General features: G+C 33.8%; 1 protein-coding gene across 1 annotated transcript in view; it reads left to right on the plus strand.

Moving 5' to 3' along the window:
* LOC136852186 (carbonic anhydrase-related protein 10-like) overlaps positions 1 to 9,230 on the plus strand; it is a 163,490-nt gene extending 154,260 nt beyond the window's left edge. The window contains exons 7-10 of the mRNA XM_067126631.1: positions 2,555 to 2,709; positions 4,164 to 4,298; positions 4,825 to 4,867; positions 8,646 to 9,230. Coding sequence (XP_066982732.1) covers positions 2,555 to 2,709; positions 4,164 to 4,298; positions 4,825 to 4,867; positions 8,646 to 8,668 — 356 coding nt within the window. The 3' untranslated portion in view covers positions 8,669 to 9,230. The remainder of the gene's footprint in view (positions 1 to 2,554; positions 2,710 to 4,163; positions 4,299 to 4,824; positions 4,868 to 8,645) is intronic.
* Positions 9,231 to 20,000: the final 10,770 nt, after the last annotated feature.

Consider the following 20,000-nt stretch of genomic DNA (forward strand, 5'->3'; position numbering starts at 1 on the left):
AGTGAACAAAAAGAAAGGATATTTTAGTTGAGTGGCTTATTATGAAATAATTACTAGGAACCTTTAGAAAAGGGCTAAAACTTTAATAATAAACAAGAAGGCAAATTTCAGAGTACAAATTTCAGAACACAAAACCCAAAATACGATGTTTTTCGTTTGTCACGTCTGCATGGCCTAGATCTTGCGACGCCAGTTTTAGTAGCAATAAATCAGTTAGTTAATTGTTATGTCTGTTTGTGAGCAGGAGTGCGCAATAAAAAGGTATCTGTAGAATCGTATGAAAAATCTTGCCATAGGCGTGTCACGTGACTGGGACTTTTGGAGAGGAAGCACTTTGCTGTGGTCTTTTTTTTTTTTTGGGGGGAGAGAGAGGGGGGATGGGGTGGTTGGATTGCTCAGCCTCAGAGGAGGAGTATAGTCTCCAAAGCTCTTTTTAATTCGTTTCCTCACAGAGAGAGAGAGAGAGAGAAAACCTTATAGGACATTCAGTACCCTTGCTCCTGTCTGAGAGAGAGAGAGAAACATTATAGGAAATTCAACACCACTGCTCCTATTTGAGAAAAGAGAGAGAGAGAGAGAAAAAGACACTGAAACAAATGGCTTATCAGATACTCTTTTACATTTCTTTTGAAGGAGAGAGAGAGAGAGAGAGAGAGAGAGAGAGAGAGAGAGAGAGAGAGAGGGGGCATTATAGGAAATCCAACACCATTGTTCCTGTTTGAGAAAAGAGAGAGAGAGAAAAAAAGACAGAAACAAATGTCTTATCAAGTACTCTTTTACATTTCTTTCAGAGAGAGAGAGAGAGAGAGAGAGAGAGAGAGAGAGAGAGAGAGAGAGAGAGAGAGAGAGAGAGAGAGAGAGAGAACCCCATCAGAATGTGCAAATGAGAGCTAGCAGCAGCAGGAAGCAGAACCGGAGTTAAGAGATTCTTTGGGAATCATAGGTCTCTATCGAAAGTCAACTTCTTGATGCTCGCTAATTAGATTTCACTCCAAAATTACTCGGGCTCTGTCAACACGAGAGAGAGAGAGAGAGAGAGAGAGAGAGAGAGAGAGAGAGAGAGAGAGAGAGAGAGAGGCCCCTCCCACCCTTCCCCCCAAAATAAATCGTTTCGAAGTCTTCGTGTAATTCTGAATAAATTAACAGTCTAATCGGAAAGCGGCTTTCGCTGCAAACAACATTACTCGCTAATTTGCGCAAATCTCGCAATAGATCTTTTGTCTGTTTTTCCTCTCGCTGTGCAAACTCCTCTTCTTGGCTTCTTGGTTATTTAAAAAGCTCAAAAAAAAAAAAACTAAGCAAAAAAAACAACCTTCGTTTGCTAAGCGCAAGAACTGTTCTCGGCTCCAGTCATTGAAAACGAAATGCAATTACGCGCAAACTCGACTTCCATTTCCCAGAGTAAATACTCGATGGCGTCGATTGGTCGAGGCATTTATCGTGCAATGAATTTACAATATACTGCAAACGCCATTTGCATCTTATGAGACCTGGTGCTGATCGCGGAGATTTGTCTTCGAGGATGTTCTGTAACGGTCTGTCACTGCGTCTACTTAGGTTTCTGATCCTTTCTATGAATCTGTTGACCTATATTTCTGTTTAATATTACAATGTAGAATTGTTTTGAATTTTTTATGACCTGATCATCTAATAATATATTTACAGTTAAATTTTCACCACCCTTCTCAAAGTTATATCTATCTTAACTTTTGCATCAACTTAATAATGATCAGATTACCACCAGCCACTTGTCTCCTCATCATTACCTCCATCAACTTTCTTTTCCATCAACTTTGTACTGACATATATTTTAGCAAAGTATTTTCTTTCGCCATTTTTGTTTTCTAATTATACTTGTAATCGTTGGAAAAAATTTTTCCAACAGTCAAGCTTCTTTCCAAACACATTCCTTCAAACTTTCACCATAACTACTAAGTGTCATCTGTTGATTTGTAAGCTATCTTTACATTCATATCATCTAGCACAACCACCCTTTCACTCTTTTTTCACCCAGACAGACACAGAGTCAAACCCCTCCCAGAAAAAGATATTCTGTTTCCCATTCCCGGACGCATTTTCCTGAGATGTAACCGAGTACTGGGACCTTTCTCTGAAAAAAGCATGATGCCATCTCTTAAAAACTAACCATGGAATTTTCTTGAACATAATCTCATTATGTTTCCCACAAAACTACTGTTGAAATCATTAACAACCTAGAGAAGTATTAAAAAACCCAACTAACCTAATCCAACCTAACCTAACCTAGAAGCTTGGCAAAAAACCAACAGCCTCAACCGAACCAAAAATCCAACCTAACCTGACCTAATAACCTAACCTAGAAGCATGGCAAAAAACCGGGGCTGGTGCAATACCAGCATACATCTCAGGAATTTGCATCCCAGACCATATAAACTCGCAATTACTTTTATTCCAGCCCACTCAGTCTTATGGAATGAAAGTAATTACAAATCAAAGTAATAAAGCAACATGTAAGTACGAGCTTCCTTACCTTCTAATGAAGGATCCTTCGTAACCACGACATCTCTTTTCTAAGGATCGTCCCATCCTATACACCGCCTGAGCATCCACGAGCTTCTCCCGGACACTTCCTATTACATGACCTACGAAGGGTCGACCACGATGCCCGCGTGCCACGAGACTGTCACGTGGGTCATCACCAACAAGCCCATTTACATCACGAAAAAGCAGGTGAGGAGGAACTGGAAAAATGGACGTCTGTCAAATAGAATTGTGTATGTGTTAATCTATAGGATTTTCTGCAGTATCTCTTCATACTTAAGGGAATTTTGGTTTTTTAAACCCACGGGATAATAGGCATCTGTCAGTTGTAATTGTATGTGTGTTAATCTATACGATTTTTCTGCAGATATCCCTTTATACTCAAGAGAATTTGGGTTTTTTAAACCTCAATGGATAATAGGCTTCTGTCAATTATAATTGTGTGTGTTAATCTGTAGGTGTTTTCTGCAGATATCTCTTGATAATCAATGAAATTTGGTTTTAGTATTTCTACATCACGAAAAAGCAGGTGAGGGTGAATTGGGAATATGGGCGTATGTCAGTTACAATTGTGTGTGTGTGTGTGTGTGTGGGTGTTTTCTGCAGGTATTTCTTCATATTTACTGGAATTTAGGTTTTAAATGACTCCAAAGAGAACGAATTGGAAAAATGGGCGTCTGTCAATTATAATTGCATGTGTGGTAATCTGCAGGTGTTTTCTTCACGTCTCTCTTGATGCTTGATGGAATTTGGATTTTAAATGGCTCTAAATTTAGCTTGGTGTAACTCGGAGCTATGACGCTGATAGATTTGCTCTTTCGTGTCATGTAGGAACAACAGCTGAAGTTGTGAAGTTCAGTGTCAGAAGTGAGAAAAGATATTAAATAGGATCTTTTTACTTGGGAATCACAAAATCCTGAGAATATCATTTATAATAATGAAGCCGATTTATACCAAATAAATGATGAAGGGCTATATAAATAAATAAATAGTGAACTGAAGTTATTAAACAATGCTTATATTACTTTTAGAGGAAATAAAAGGGGAAAAATCTGTTGATATATGATGGTAGAAAAGACACTACCGTTAGCTGAAATGTCACTTTATTAAAGAGTTACAAAACACTGTATTCTATTTTTTTGAAAGATAACAGTAACAAGAAGGCACATTGGGGAAATAACTAGGAAATACAGTAGAAATACAATGCATAACAAATATTCTTAATTTTTGCAAATGAAGGCCCATTGCAACTGTAATCATTAGCCATTACACACTCCATTGGCCCCCGTACGGGATAGTGCCGTCAGTGCACCTCACGGGGTGCACTGTAGGTATTACTAAAGGTTCTTTGCAGCATCCCTTCGGCCCCTAGCTGCAACCCCTTTCATTCCTTTTACTGTACCTCCATTCTGATTATCTATCTTCCATCTTGCTATCCACCCTCTCCTAGCAATTATTTCAAAGTGCAACTGGGAGGTTTTCCTCCTGTTAAACCTTTCAAACCTCTTACTCTCAATTTTCCTTCCAGAGTGAGTGTTCTGCAGTAGATGCTATAATAGGACTCTTTAATTCAATTATCAGCCTGAGTATAGCCTCGATGGCATGCCCTCGTAATCCATAGCCCCCAAAATCTTCCTCCTCAGCTCGTGACCCTCCGGGAAATGACCCAGGGTAGCCAGGACGCAGGTCCGACGCCCCCGCCTCTCTCCAACAACTTTCGCCCGCCCCAGAAGCTCCACCACAGGCCAGTTCGAACGAATATCGACTTCTCGAACGCGGTGAGTTGGACCTCCGTCGGTAGATTTTGCAATTCTGTGGCGTGAATTCTCTCGGTTTTGACCCGCGTGAATTGCAGGTTTATTTGTGAGTGAATTAATTTTTAAATGGAGTTTAATATTCAGATTGTTATTTAGGTCTGATGGACATTATTGCTGTCAGTGACGAGGAGACCAGTTTACCCTCTTCTGAATCCTATTTAATACTTTTTATTTTTCTCTTGAAGTTCTCGATACGATTGTGCGTCAGAAAATGCTTAGGTCTGATGGACAATATCATTATCAATAAAAAAAGGCCAGTTTAGCCTGTCCTGAACCCTATTCAGTTCTTTTGCCTATTTTTGGCTTTAAATTCTTATACGAATATAAGTATGAATGCCATTTCATATATTATATATATAGTAATTTGATAATGAGATTTTAAAAGATAGAATTTGAAGTTTTTGATGACCCAATATTTCCCTTACTCTGAGTCTTGTAGAAAATTTATTTTGACCTTAGATATAATAAATTCCTCCACTTCTTCCAGGGGGGAACTTGCCCATCCATGCATCGGGAGGCGTACTATAAAGGTGAGGACATACATACATACATACATACGTACACATACATATATGTATGTATATATGTATATAAATATATATGTATACATATATGTAAAATTATATATATATATATATATATATATATATATATATATATATATATATATATATATATATATATATATATATTCTTACGATGATACACGAACTTAATTAAATTAACTTTTTTTTCCCTTTTCCTCTTAGAGGGAATGACTACAAAAAGTGTTGCCCTTACGTTTCTATGCAAACATTGATTAGGATGGGGTTGCCAGCCTTATGCCCTGGCCAGTGGATGTTCAAATGGGTGATATGCTGACTGGCATTTCCAGGCGGTCACCCTTCCAGATATTGACATGACCCAACGTTCCTTAACTTAGCAGATCTAAAAACAAGTTTTACATATAAACTGTGCCCTGACTTATTCCGGAATGGTTGCATATTACTAAAACGTTTTAAAACTTTTTTCTTTTATTAAAATCTTTATTATTTTTTATATTTTTTCATTTCATTTTCATTTTTTAATTCAATATTTTATGAGTCTTATTCGTCAGCCCTAACTTTAAAACTCATATCAATAATTATATTTGCAAATTTATAATTGATATCATTTTGACTGATTATAAGAAAAGAAAAATTGCTTTATCTAATTTCTGAATATTTCAGGGTCAGGAATTAAAGAAAAAGACTTAATTATAAAATATATGAAACCTGCCATTAACTTATTCCTAACTGAATATTCTTGACATTAAGTAATTCTTAACTGAATATTCCCGATATTAACTAATCCTTAACTGAATATTCGTGATATTAGCTAATTCCTAACTGAATATTCCTGACATTAGCTAATTCCTAACTGAATATTCCTAACATTAACTAAATCCTAACAGAATCTTTCTGATATTAGCTCATTCCTAACTGAATATTCCTGATATTTACTAATTCCTGACAGAATCTTTGTGATATTAACTAATTCCTAACTGAATATTCCTGATATTAACTAATTCCTAACTGAATGTTCCTGACATTAACTAATTCCTAACAGAATTTTTTTTATATCAACTATTTCCTAACTGAATATTCCTGACATTAACTAATTCCTAACTGAATATTCCCGACATTAATTCTTAACTGAATATTCCTGACATTAACTAATTCTTAACTGAATATTCCTGACATTAACTAATTCCTAACTGAATATTCCAGACATTAACTAATTCCTAACTGAATATTCCAGACATTAACTAATTCCTAACAGAATCTTTCTGCCATTAACTCATTCCTAACAGAATCTTTCTGACATTAACTCATTCCTAACTGAATATTCCTGATATTAGTTAATTACTAACTAAATATCCCTGACACTAACTAAATCTTAACTGAATACACGTATTTCTGAGAGCCCATAAATCGTTGAACATTATATCAGAATCCTAAAACAGTTTTTATTTTCCTTATTCTGTGCGTTTTCTGGCGTGAAGAATTTCTAGCGAGTCCGGTACAATGAAAAATTAATTCATTGGTTCTGTAATAAATTGCAGAATTATGGAAGTGCGTAAACTGCATTTTACGAAAGAAATTAGGGATTTTGAATACGTAATGGGGAAAGTGATTACTCCAAATCCAGTGTTTTGGGTTTGTAAGTGTTGCTTATTCTCTCTCTCTCTCTCTCTCTCTCTCTCGGGGTTTAAATAATGTGAAATCCGGAGTTTCAATCATGTGAAATCCGGAGTTTTAATCGTGAAATCCGGAATTTAAGTCATATGAAATCGGGAGTTTAAATCTCATGAAATCTGGAGTGTAAATCATATAAAATCTGGAGTTTCAATCACGTGAAATCCGGAGTTTAAATCATGTGAAATCCGGAGTTTAAATTATAAGAAATCTGGAGTTTGAATCATGTGAACCCGAAGTTTAAATCATGTGAAATCTGGAGTTTCACTATAATCCGGTATTTAATGGACATGAAATCCGAATTTAAATCGCATGAAATCCGGAGTTTAAATCGTATGAAATCCGGAGTTTAAATCATTTGAAATCGGGACTTTAAATCATATGAAATCGGGGGTTTAAATCATGTGAAATCCAGAGTTTAAATCATATGAGATCCGAGTTTAAATCATATGAAATAGGGCGTTTAAATCAACTGAAATCCGGTGTTCTTCAGACGATTTTTATTATGCAATAGTTCAGACGAAGCTGTTTAGAACATCATCACGATAATTTGTTTTACATTTTCTTTGATTTTTCTTCTTGTTTCCTCTGACGTCTGATGAGGACGGTGATTGATAGGATGTGATTTATTAATAATGCCAGATCTCTCTCTCTCTCTCTCTCTCTCTCTCTCTCAGACTGAAGTAACTGAAATAAAAAAATTCAGAAATTTATGTGATTTCAGATTTAACTCTCTCTCTCTCTCTCTCTCTCTCTCTCTCTCTCTCTCTCTCTCTCTCTCTCTCTCTCTCTCTCTCTCAGACTGAAGTAACTGAAAAAAAATTTCAGAAATTTATGTGATTTCAGATTTAACTTATCCTCTCTCTTCTCTCTCTCTCTCTCTCTCTCTCTCTCTCTCTCTCTCTCTCTCTCTCTCAGACTGAAGTAACTGAAATATTAACTCGTTGCCTCTCTCTCTCTCTCTCTCTCTCTCTCTCTCTCTCTCTCTCTCTCTCTCTCTCTCTCTCTCTCTCAGATTGAAGTAACTGAAATTAAAAAGAAAAGTATACCGAAGGTCATCGACGAAGCTTGAGAGAAAAAAGGTAACCGGTAAAAAAAGCTGAAGATTTTACTGGTGTTTTTTCACTAGATACTGACATTTTGTCACACAGCGGCCACCGGCGCTAGTTAATTATTCTTGACATAGTACATTTGCATAAGGCGCCGGTTCTCGCTGTCACGTGACCTTTGTGAAAAACCCGAGGGAATTGAGATGATTAGAACCTGCTGGTTTTAGTGGAAATGGAATTTATCCCCGAGGTATATTTAATTTGGTAAAATCGAATTCATGGAAGAATAATAAATATTTTGGTGTTTTTTAGGACTAGATGAGTTGAAATCCAGAAAATAATTGGATTCATGTTTTAGGTAAATTATAAGTTTTTCTTGTGATTTATTAAATTGAATTAGAGAACAGAGACATAAATTGAAGAATGCATTTCATAAAACATAACTGACGAGAGATTTTTAAATTAATGGAAGAGAATTATATCGACATATTTTACAAAAGAAAATCAAATATGTCGTGAACTCCAGTCCAGAAATTTCTGACTGAGAAGATCCAGTAAACTGCAGTAAATTCTGGAAATTCTGGAGCTGTTTGTCAGTAGCTCTGGATTTGAAATCAAGAATTAAGATTAGGCTTTTCTACCCCTTAGTGGGGGTACTGCCGTCAGTCCACCTCATGTGGTGCACTGTAAGCATTACTAAAGGGTGTCTGCTGGTCCCTTCGGCTCCTAGCTGCACCGACTTTTTAGCCTTTCTTTGGTCTTGCTGTCCAGCCTCTCCAACTGTTATTTCTTAGATCCTTGCACATCATCTCCTTTATTTTCTGAATCTCTTTACCTCGCTGTCCAACCACTCTAACTCTTTCCTTTCAGTGTCTTTAGCTCTGAACGGCCGAAAGTGCCCCATTGCTTGGCTTGACAGCCTAAAATTTCATAAAAACGAGAAGTCAAATTAATCCCATGTGTGTGTGTGTGTGTGTTTGCGTTTTTTAGCCTCTTGTTTATTTCTGTATCTCATTATTACCTGTTCTTATTTGTCTCCTCAGCTAACACCTGGACATTCAGCTAGCTTGCAGGCAAGGCTGCTGCCAGTGCAACAAGGACACAAGAGCCAGGGACGCTTGGTAAACCTGCCGAGGCAATCTTTCATGACTTAGATGATGAAGAGGATTACGATGATTGCGGAGGGGACGGTGATGCTGATGATGATTATGGTGGTGATGGTTATGGTGGTGAGGGCAGTGGTGATGACGAGCTCATGGTGATGACCTTTTGACCGTCCTTTTGCTATAAATAGCGAAAACTTTGTATTCGCCTGATAAGCGAACACAGTGAATGATATGACATTCAGGTTGAGGCAACGAATTAGAGCAATAGTATTAAGATGGTGTGACGTCATTCGTTAATTTAAAGGATGCTATCTTCATTGCGGCGTTGCCGGTTAATGCATAGTCCAGATTAAAGTTTAAGGAAGTGATGATAATATTATTAATGATGTGAACAATGAGAAAAACTCGTATTAAATATAGATTCGTGTCAGTTGGTTAAAATGCTGAGAAGTGAATCTATGCGAAAACTCCAGTGGACCCAAACAACAGACAATAACAAACGATGATAAATAAGAGTGTGAATGAAAGGAAAATTCAGAAAAATTGAAGGAACAGTCAAAAGGATGTTATTCGTGAAAAAATGAAAACGCTTTATTTTTTTTTTAATTAGTGAAGCGAAATGTCACTGAAAATAAAAACAGAAATTCTTTTCGCGTCAATGCGCCTTGGACGATGGTGCTGATAAACAAACGTGTAAAAATTTTTTTTACAAATAAATGAATAAACAAATAGACTTCAGAGAGGGAGGTGCTAAAGCGGATGCTTTGTCAGCAGTTGATAAAAGCATAAAAAAAAGCAAAAAAGAAATAAACGACGGAAATGAAAAAAAACAGAATTTGAGAGTCGAAGTTTCTCCCAGACAATGACTCAATATTTTGGCGAATTTTTCTTCACCTGTTCCGGCAGAAATTGAGGGTAATTACAGGCAGTGTGTGTTACAGGTTACAGGCAGAGTGTAATACAGGTTACAGGCAGTATGTATTACAAGTTATGGTGAATTACAGGCTACAGGCAGTATGTATTACAAGTTATGGTGAATTACAGGCTGCAGGCAGCGTGCATTACAGGTTACTGGTAGTTTGAATTGCAGTTTCAGTAGTGTCAGTTGCAGGTTACAAGCGGTGTGTATTACAGGTTACAGGCAGTGTGACTTGCAGGTTACAGCCAGTGTATAACACAGGTACAGGCAGTATGTATGACAGGTTATAGGCACGATGACTTAAAGGTTACAGGCAGTGTGTATGACAGGTTACAGGCAGTGTGTATTACAGGTTACAGGCAGTATGACTTACAGGTTACTGGCAGGATGACTTACAGGTTACAGGCAGTGTGTATGACAGGTTACATGCAGTATGATTTACAGGTTACAGGCAGTATGACTAACAGGTTACAGGCAGTGTGTATTACAGGTTGCAGGCAGTGTGTATGACAGGTACAGGCAGTATGACTTACAGGTTACAGGCAGTGTGTATTACAGGTTACAGGCAGTGTGCATTACAGGTTATAGGCAGGGTGAATTACAGGTCACAGGCACTGTATGAGAGGTTACAGTCGGTGTGTAATACAGGTTACAAGCACTATGTATGACAGGTTACAAGCAGTATGCATTACAGGTTGCAATCATTGCGAATTACAGGTTGAGACAATGTGTGTTGCAGGTTACAGGCAGTGTTAATTACAAGTTGCAGCGGTGTGTAACACAGGTTACAGGCACTGTGTATGACAGGTTACAGGCATTATGTACTACAGGTTACAATCATTGCGAATTACAGGTTGAGACAGTGTGTATTGCAGGTTATATGCAGTGTTAATTACACGTTACAGCGGTGTGTATTGAAAGTTACAAGTAGTGTGTATTACAGGTTACAGGCAGTGTCAATTACAGCTGTACAGGCTGCTTTGGTGGTGGTTCACAAGGAATATCAGAGATAGTGGTTGATTTTGTGCCATCCTGCTTATCGCTTAAGAGAGGCCCCTTGTTGCACCTTTGTCATCATTCATTATTGAAAAGTCATTATTCATTCATTCATCCAAGTATTTCCCGAAAGTGAAGGATGAATGACTTGGCAGTGAAAGGGAAGTTCTTCAAAATTTTTATTAGTCTTAGTAAAAGGATATTTTGATTCCAAACCAGTAGAGGACTCCGTCCTTTTTTGGAACTAAATGAAAAATGATATGACACTTTCCTCTAGGATTGTGTCACAAATCGGTAGAAGTAAATATACTGAAAAACTATATGACACTTTCCTCTAGAGTTGTGTCACACAGTTCAATAAAAGCAAAGATATTGAAAAACTGTATGACACTTTCCTCTAGAAGTGTCACATAATTCAATTTAAATATACATATTGAAAAACTATACGACACTTTCCTCTAGAAGTGCCACACTGTTCAATAAAAGTAAAGATATTACAAAACTATATGACGCACTCTAGAAGTGTGTCACGTCATTCAATAATAGTAGCGATATTGAAAAATTATGACACTTTCCTCTAGAAAGTTTGTCACAGAATTCATTTAAATATACATATTGAAAAACTATGTGACACACACTAGAAGTGTGTCACACAATTCAGTAAAAGCAGATATTTTGAAAAGATATATGACACTTTCCTCTAGAAGTGTCACACAATTCAATAAAAGCAGAGAGAAATATTGATAAATTATATGACACTTTCATCTAGAATTGTGTCACACAATTCAATAAAAGTAAACATATTGAAAAACTATATGACACTTCCCATTAGAAGTGCCACAATTCATTAAGATTAGAGATAGCTTTCGTAATTTGAATTAGTGTGTGAGGCTGGTCTTCAGGAGTAATATACGAGAATATTCTCAAATAAGGAAAAGTTTTGCTGTAATGAACGAGTCACTCCCAGGCGGGCTGCTTATTTATACGCTTTTTATTCTTCCGAGGAAGAATTGAAATTTCTCTGGTTTTGGAAAGTGACAGATACCATATACTCCCTGCATTATACACACACACACACACACATATATATACATACATATATATATGCATATATATATTACATATATACGTATATGTATATCATTCTCTAGGGGCTTTAACAAGTATATGTATTCATTTATCACAAATTATTCTGTTGTAACCAGTTCATATATATTTTTTTTTAATCTGACTGGAAGAAGTTATAGGACAGAATAGCCTAACCCGAGGCGGAAATAAGTTCATTAATTTTGTTATAAGACCAGAATTAGAGACAATTTGTTTCAGGTCTTCTTTTTCGTATTTTTAAGTTTTAGCATGAGGAGAGAGAGAGAGAAAGAGAGAGAGAGAGAGAGAGAGAGAGAGAGAGAGAGAGAGAGAGAGAGAGAGAGAGAGAGAGAAAAAAAACAAGAGATTTTGAGGGAGAGAAAGAGAGCAAGACCGAGAGAGAGAGAGAGAGAGAGAGCAAAAGAGAGAGAGTGAAAGAGAGAAAAAGAGAAAGAGTCAGGAAAAAAGGAAGAGATTTTGAGGGAGAGAAAGAGAGCAAGGCCGAGTGAGAGAAAAAGTGTGAAGGAGAGCGAGAGAGTGAAAGAGAGAAAAAGAGAAAGAGAGCGAGAGTCAGGAAAAAAGAAAGAGATTTTGAGGGGGAGAAAGAGAGCAAGACCGAGAGAGAGAGCAAAAAAGAGAGAGAGAGAGAGAGAGTGAAAGAGAGAAAAAGAGAAAGAGAGCGAGAGTCAGGAAAAAAGGAAGAGATTTTGAGGGAGAGAAAGAGAGCAAGACCGAGAGAGAGAGCAAAAAAGAAAGAGAGAGCAAAAGAGAGAAAGAGAGAGAGAGAGCAAAAAGAGAAAGAGAGAAAAAGAGAGATAGAAGGGCAGATTGCACGAATAACCTGGTCTCTGTGCGGGAGGCATAAACATATTTCATTAGGATAATCATCTGAGGTAACTTCGTAAATGTTTTTACTTTCGTGTCCTTCAGTAATGGTTCTCTCTTGTAATATAAAACTCTTTTTTTTTACATATTTTCCTCTTTAGTGTCATCTTATTAAATATTCTTTTCTCTTTTATTTATAATTTTCGTGTTGCGCATTTTTTCAGCAGTTCGATTTAATGTATAATTTCCGTTAACATATTCATCAAAAGTATATTATTGATCTGTTCATTATAGATATATATATGTATATATACATATAATAGATACATATATATATATATATATATATATATATATATATATATATATATATATATACATATACATATACATATGCATGAAAATGTCCTCTAATTTTCAGTTGCTTAAAATAAATATTCGATTTTTTAATTATATAACAATATACACTTAGTATTATCTATTTCTTCAGTAACACTTCATCAGTTCCATTTGATATCTGTCATCAAAAGATACTGTTGTTATTATTCCTGCTTATCATTATACCAAAAAAATTAGAGAGAAAATCATCATTGTAATATAATTAATATTCGTCATTTTTTCTCTCCTTAAGAACAAATTGTGATTGGATGCAAATCTAAACAGCAAGAAACAAAGAGTTTGTTCCCAGAATAACCTCAAGAATTTTAATTACATTGCTGTAATGTAATCAGGGGGGAAAAAAAAGTATTGTTGGCGTTTGAAATCAGTACGAACAAAAACAATGACGATATCAGTAATGATCATAATTGATTGTTTATTTTTTTTTTTTTTAAATCAGAATCCTAAACGTTTGTTTAGTGCCTCGTAATTAAACATGTTGTTATAACTATCTGAGGCTTTGTTGTGGTTGTCGATGTTATTTTTTGGTTGTAGAAAAACGATAAATAGAAACGCAAACACACGATTATAACCATCTGAGGCTTTGTTGAGGTTGTTTTTTGGTTGTAGAAAAACTATAAATAAGAAAGGTAAACATTGTTATAACCATCTGATGCTTTGTGGTTGTTTTTTTGTTGTAGAAAAACTATAAATAAGAAAGGTAAACACATTGAGGCTTTGTTGTGGTTGTTGATGTTATTTTTTGGTTGTAGAAAAACTATAAATGGAAAAGTAGGTTTAATTCATTGAATTTCAGGACCGTTATCTTCTCTGTATCTTAGAACAATTAGGCCTACTGTTGTTTTTTATCGAACTAATATATATATATATATATATATATATATATATATATATATATATATATATATATATATATATATATATATATATATATATATATATATATATATATATATATATATATATATATATATATATATATATTTTTTCTTGTTATTACCTGTGTTTGTTATTTATATATATATTATATCATACATACATAATATGTATGTATGTATGAATGTATGAATATATATATATATATATATATATATATATATATATATATAATAAATTATATTATACATATATATAATAAAATTCATAAATAATCGTGTTAAATAACCCATAAACTCAACACAACCAGGTAATTACAAGAAAACGAGAAACTTCTGAATTCTCCTCCGTTGTAATTTCTTGCAGTCGTTCTCTTTCTTAAACAAGCAAAGTCTGTTCATTATTTAACCTTTCAAGGAATATCAAACTTCAGTGAACTGTATCGCATATACATTTCACAGACGAACAGACCGGTTGATGTATGCTTCCTCTGTGGGGGGTTTATAGATCAAATATTCACTGAGCTTCGTTTGTAAATTTATACATCTTTATTACTTTATCATTCTGGCGGCAGAGGTGAATAGGAGATCTGTTTATTGCTTTTTTTTTTTAATTCTGAAACGGTGGACGGAAGCTTAGTGCTTTCTTTGAGGTCTGTCTCAAACCGATACCACCGTCCATTCTGTCAGCTTTTTCAGTCGTTAAATTGTCTTTATTATATTCTGTCAACTTTTTCACTTATATTTTATTTATCATATTAGATCATTTGAGTGATTAGTGCTTTTGGCAGTTACATCTTGCTACAATAAATCTCGCCAGTTTTAATCCGCATAATTATGCGTTCACATTACGTATAGAAAACTATTTTAGCTTGTTAGTCATATGGAAATTACTGGTGCGCTTGTTTTAAAGGGAAATGTAATATGATTATATTTATAAACTAATAAACTTCACTAAATGTAATATGACGAAGATTATTAATAGGCAGTTCGTTTAAATAAATATTTTAGTTATCTAATTTACTTTGCCGTTCTGACGAACTCTGAACAAAAAAAATACTTGTATTTATAGCTGAAGATTCTTCACATGTCAGAATATGACGACCACGCAGGCAGATATTTTGGAGCACAAAAAAATAGAGGGAGAGATAAAAAGGTAAACGAAGAGGACAGAGAGAGAGAGAGAGAGAGAGAGAGAGAGAGAGAGAGAGAGAGAGAGAGAGAGAGAGAGAGAGATTCCACCTGAATTAACACTTCAACGGGGAGGGGAGAAAAGTTGATCAACTTTTTACGAGTGGGCTTACCTTATTATTCTTAAAAGAGAGAGAGAGAGAGAGAGACTTTATCATGTATTTTTCACGGGGAACGGAAAGATGAAAGGTATCCCGTCGAAAAATGAGTGACTGAGTTACAGGATTTTATGAATCAAGATGACTTCCATACAATATGCAATATGAAGGACAGTCCCATTGGGTTTTACCTAATCTCAAACAGGAGAAAAGAACGGAATATTCTTGATGATCTCGAGAAGGAGGTTGAAGAAAGTTTAATATTATTATTCGTATTGTAATGAATTTCATTGTATGCATACGTACAATGAAAGAAAACGCGTAATAAAGACGAAGAGAGAATTAATTGAATAACTCAGTCCACGAAGAAGAATTAGAATTGATCTTAGAATCTTATGACTACCTAAGGAATGGTTTCCCTTCAATCCGCTGGGGTGATGACGGCTTTTTTTTTTATGTAACGTTGGGAATGCTGAATATGAATTTAGTTATTGAATGTGACTGTCTGAGGTGATGAATATGAATGTAGTCTTTTAATGTAACATGTTAGATTGCTGAATATGAAATTAGCTTTTGGTGTAACATTTTTGAGTGATGAATGATAATTTAGTTTCTTATTATAAAGTTTTTTGAGTGCTGAATATGAATTTATTTTTTTTAATGTTACGTTATGGAGTGCTGGATGTGAATATAGTTTTCAATATAAATTTTTGAGTGCTTAACATAAATTTAGTTTTTTAGTATAATATTTTGGAGTGTTTGATATGAATATAATTTTTTTAATATAAATCGTGAAATGCTTAATATAGTTTTTCGATATAATATTTTGGAGTGCTTAACATGAGTACAGTTTTTTTGTAATGTAAATAAGGAGTTTGTAACATAAATTTAGTTATTTAATGTAACCAACAGTCATCTAAGAAAAGAAAAAAATATATATTTTCTTATTTCTGCCTAAGAATATCGCATAAACCAATCTTCCGCCTTCTTCCTAATCCGTGTAATTAAGGGATCAACGTCTCATCAAGCAATAAATTTATTGAAGCTTATTCCTTTTATTTTTGGGAGTTTCCAGCCAAGAGAGCGATAATTCATTACGAAAGCAATTTTCCCCAAAGCAGGTGTGGCGGAAACTCAGGCAAAACAGCGGAAGGGAAATGAATGCCAAATTTGGATGTGTCGTTTCGCGTCGAAATCAATAATTATCATGAGGATTTCTTGAAAGTGGAGGTGTCTTCACAGAGAAGATGTTTTTATTTATAAAATAATGATGTAATTTTTGTAGTCTGACATTTAATTGATGTTGACGTTTAAGCTGGTTTCCATAAGAAGATAATGTAATTTGTATGATCTGACATTTGAGTGGTATGGACGTTTAACTTTGTTTCACTAAGAAAGTAATGTAATTTTTTAATCTGACATTTGAGTGCTATAGACATTTAATCTTGTTTCGATAAGAAAATAATGTAATTTTTGTAATCTGGCATTTGAGTGGTATAGACATTTAATCTGGTTTCGCTCTCAAAATAATGTAATTTTTGTAATTTAACATTTGAGTGCTACAGACATTTAATCTGGTTTCAATAAGAAAATAATGTAATTTTTGTAATCTGGCATTTGAGTGCTGTAGACATATAATCTGGTTTCGCTCTCAAAATAATGTAATTTTTGTAATCAAACATTTAAGTGCAACAGACATTTAATCTGGTTTCGATAAGAAAATAATGTGATTTTTGTAATATGGCATTTGAGTGCTATAGACATTTAATCTTGTTTCGATAAGAAAATAATGTAATTTTGTAATCTAACCTTTCAGTGCTACAGACTTTTAATCTGGTTTCGCTCTTATAATAATATAATTTTTGTAATCTAACATTTGAGTACTATAGACATTTAATCTTGTTCCGATAAGAAAATAAAGTAATTTTTATAAGCTCACATTTGGGCGATATGGACATTTTTTAAAAATCATTTACCATCTTCAAAAGACTTTCTATCTTCACATAAACTTCCAAACATTCAACTTCCCTATATTTTTTATTTTTTATATACAAAGTTCTCTCATTTCACCAAGAGCAACTTCAGTTCAGGCATTTCACCAACATTTAGATCTAAAAGGTCCCACAACTTCACCAAGAGCATCAACTTCCAACTCATCTAGTTCACCAAGATAAAAGGTTTTAGGCCAAGGTCACCACCACGAATACAGAACTGCCTGGTGTAAAAAAAAAAAAATGTAAATAAAAACCCACACGAAGTTCGACTTCAAGCTCTGAAACGCATTTTCTCCCCAGAGTCCTGATTAGAATTAAGTTACTCGTAGTGTGTTACCAAGAGAGCCTGTGATATTCATGAATATATTGCAAGAGTTTGCAACAAAAACAATCATTTTTTTTGTGGGGTGTTGTTGTTGCTACTGCTGACGATGCTTGTGCAATTGCAAAGGCATCATATATCCGCGTAGATAACTGTAGGAAATTATTTTGCACTGTCAATGGACACAAACGCTTTTATATGTGTATAGTGGATGTTTAAGGTGCATCTTCGCCTCTTTGTAAATACAAAAAATAAATAAATAAATAAAAATCCATGAATAATATTGTTACTTTAACAGATAAGCTTTGCACCCACACTAAAGGAAGTGTAAGTACGTGTGCACATATGGACGTGGTTTGTTTTGCAGAGGGATAATTTTGCTCTTAAGTAGCAATTTTTGCTCTTCAGTGGCAACTTTCCTCTTTAGTAGCAATTTTGCTCTTCAGTGGCAACTTTCCTCTTTAGTAGCAATTTGCTCTTCAGTGGCAACTTTCCTCTGTAGTGGCAACTTTGCTATTTAGTAGCAATGATGCTCTATAGTCGCATTTTTGCTCTTAAGTAGCAAATTTGCTCTCAAGTAGCAACTTTGCTCCCAAGTAGCAACTTTGCTCTGTAGTGGCTATGTTGCTGTTTTGTAGCAATTTTGCTCTTTAGTAGCAACTTTCCTCTTAAGTAGCAATGTTGCTCTTTAGTAGCAACTTTGCTCTTTAGTAGCAAATTTGCTCTTCAGTTGCAATATTGCAGCAAATTTGCTCTTTTGTAATAATGTTGCTCTTTAGTAGCAATTTTGCACTTTAGTAGCAATGTTCCTACTTAGTAACAGTGTTGCTCTTTAGTAGCAATTTTGCTCTAATAGTAATGTTGCTCTTAAGTAGCAATGTTGCTCTTTAGTAGCAGTGTTGCACTTTAGTAGCAATTTTGCTTTGCTCCTTAATAGTAATGTTGCTCGTAAGTAGCAACGTTGCTCTTTTGTAGCAATATCAGATGCTGTGTTTGTCTTCTTGTCCAAATAAAAATCATGAAAGAGAATCGTGTGTTTTTTTTTTTATGTTGAATTCATACCTATAATTAAGAATTCCTTTTGTGAACGTAGAATCTACTGGAATATTATTATTATTATTATTATTATTATTATTATTATTATTATTATTATTATTATTATGACAACGTTTTACTTTTGTGTTCATAGAATCTACTGGATTGTATTATTATTATTATTATTATTATTATTATTATTATTATTATTATTATTATTATTATTATTATGACAAAATTTTTATTTTGTGTTCATAGAATCTACTGGATTGTATTATTATTATTATTATTATTATTATTATTATTATTATTATTATTATTATGACAAAATCTTTCTTTTGTTCTTTTGTGTTCATTGAATCTACTGTATTATTATTATTATTATTATTATTATTATTATTAGTATTATGACAAAATTTTTATTTTGTGTTCATAGAATCTACTGGATTGTATTATTATTATTATTATTATTATTATTATTATTATTATTATTACAAAATTTTTCCTTTGTGTACGTAGAATCTGCTGGAATATTAGTATTATTATTATTATTATTATTATTATTATTATTATTATTATTATTATTATTATTATTGTTATCAAGGTATTGCTTTTGTTATTGTAATGTTTTAAAATATGCACAGTTTTATACAGGTAGGTTCAACGATAGCCCATATGCAAAGGAGAAATTAAGGATATGCTAGAATAAAAACGAAAATAGAAAATTGATAAACTTAAAGAAGAAAGCAACGAAACAAACATAAAAAAACATAAATAAATTAAGTGTAATTCGTGGAAAAAAAACACAAATAAATGAAGTGTAATTCGCAGAATATTGGTTAATCGTCAAAACAGCTTCCTGAATTTGCTTCCAGTGGAATTTAACTGAAAAATAAATAAATGAGGGATAAAAATCAATCATAAAGGCAACTAGAAGAATAGAAGAGATAAAAAATAAATAAATGAAGGATTAAAATAAATCCTAAACGGCAAATACAAGAAGAGAAGAGATAATAAAGAATAAGTTGGACGAGAAAGATAAGACTTGCTGATGATCACTTGAGGCAAAACGCAGGCTTTTATTGTTTTGTTTGGTTTAGGGAAAGCAACAGTCACTAGGAAAAAAGGAACGCTTGGTTGTCAGAGATTTCTGGATCGCGGCCAGAATTGAAGGATAAAAGATTTAAGGAGGTTTCATTATGAAATTGTGACGGTTGATTTCGCTGTTACTACGCTCCAGTTATGCAAGCAGAACGCGCGCGCGCCCGTGTGTACATGTGTGTGTGTGTGTGCGTATATATATATATATATATATATATATATATATATATATATATATATATATATATATATATATATATATATATATATATATAATATATATATGTATTTGTATATATTATATATATATATATATATATATAGTAAATATATAAGTATGTATATTTATATTTATATATAAATATACAAATAAATATATATATATATTTATATATATATATATATATATATATATATATATATATATATATATATATATATATATATAAAT

The sequence above is a fragment of the Macrobrachium rosenbergii genome, chromosome 25 (genome assembly GCF_040412425.1).
Source record: "Macrobrachium rosenbergii isolate ZJJX-2024 chromosome 25, ASM4041242v1, whole genome shotgun sequence".
In the NCBI taxonomy this organism is placed as follows: domain Eukaryota; kingdom Metazoa; phylum Arthropoda; class Malacostraca; order Decapoda; family Palaemonidae; genus Macrobrachium; species Macrobrachium rosenbergii.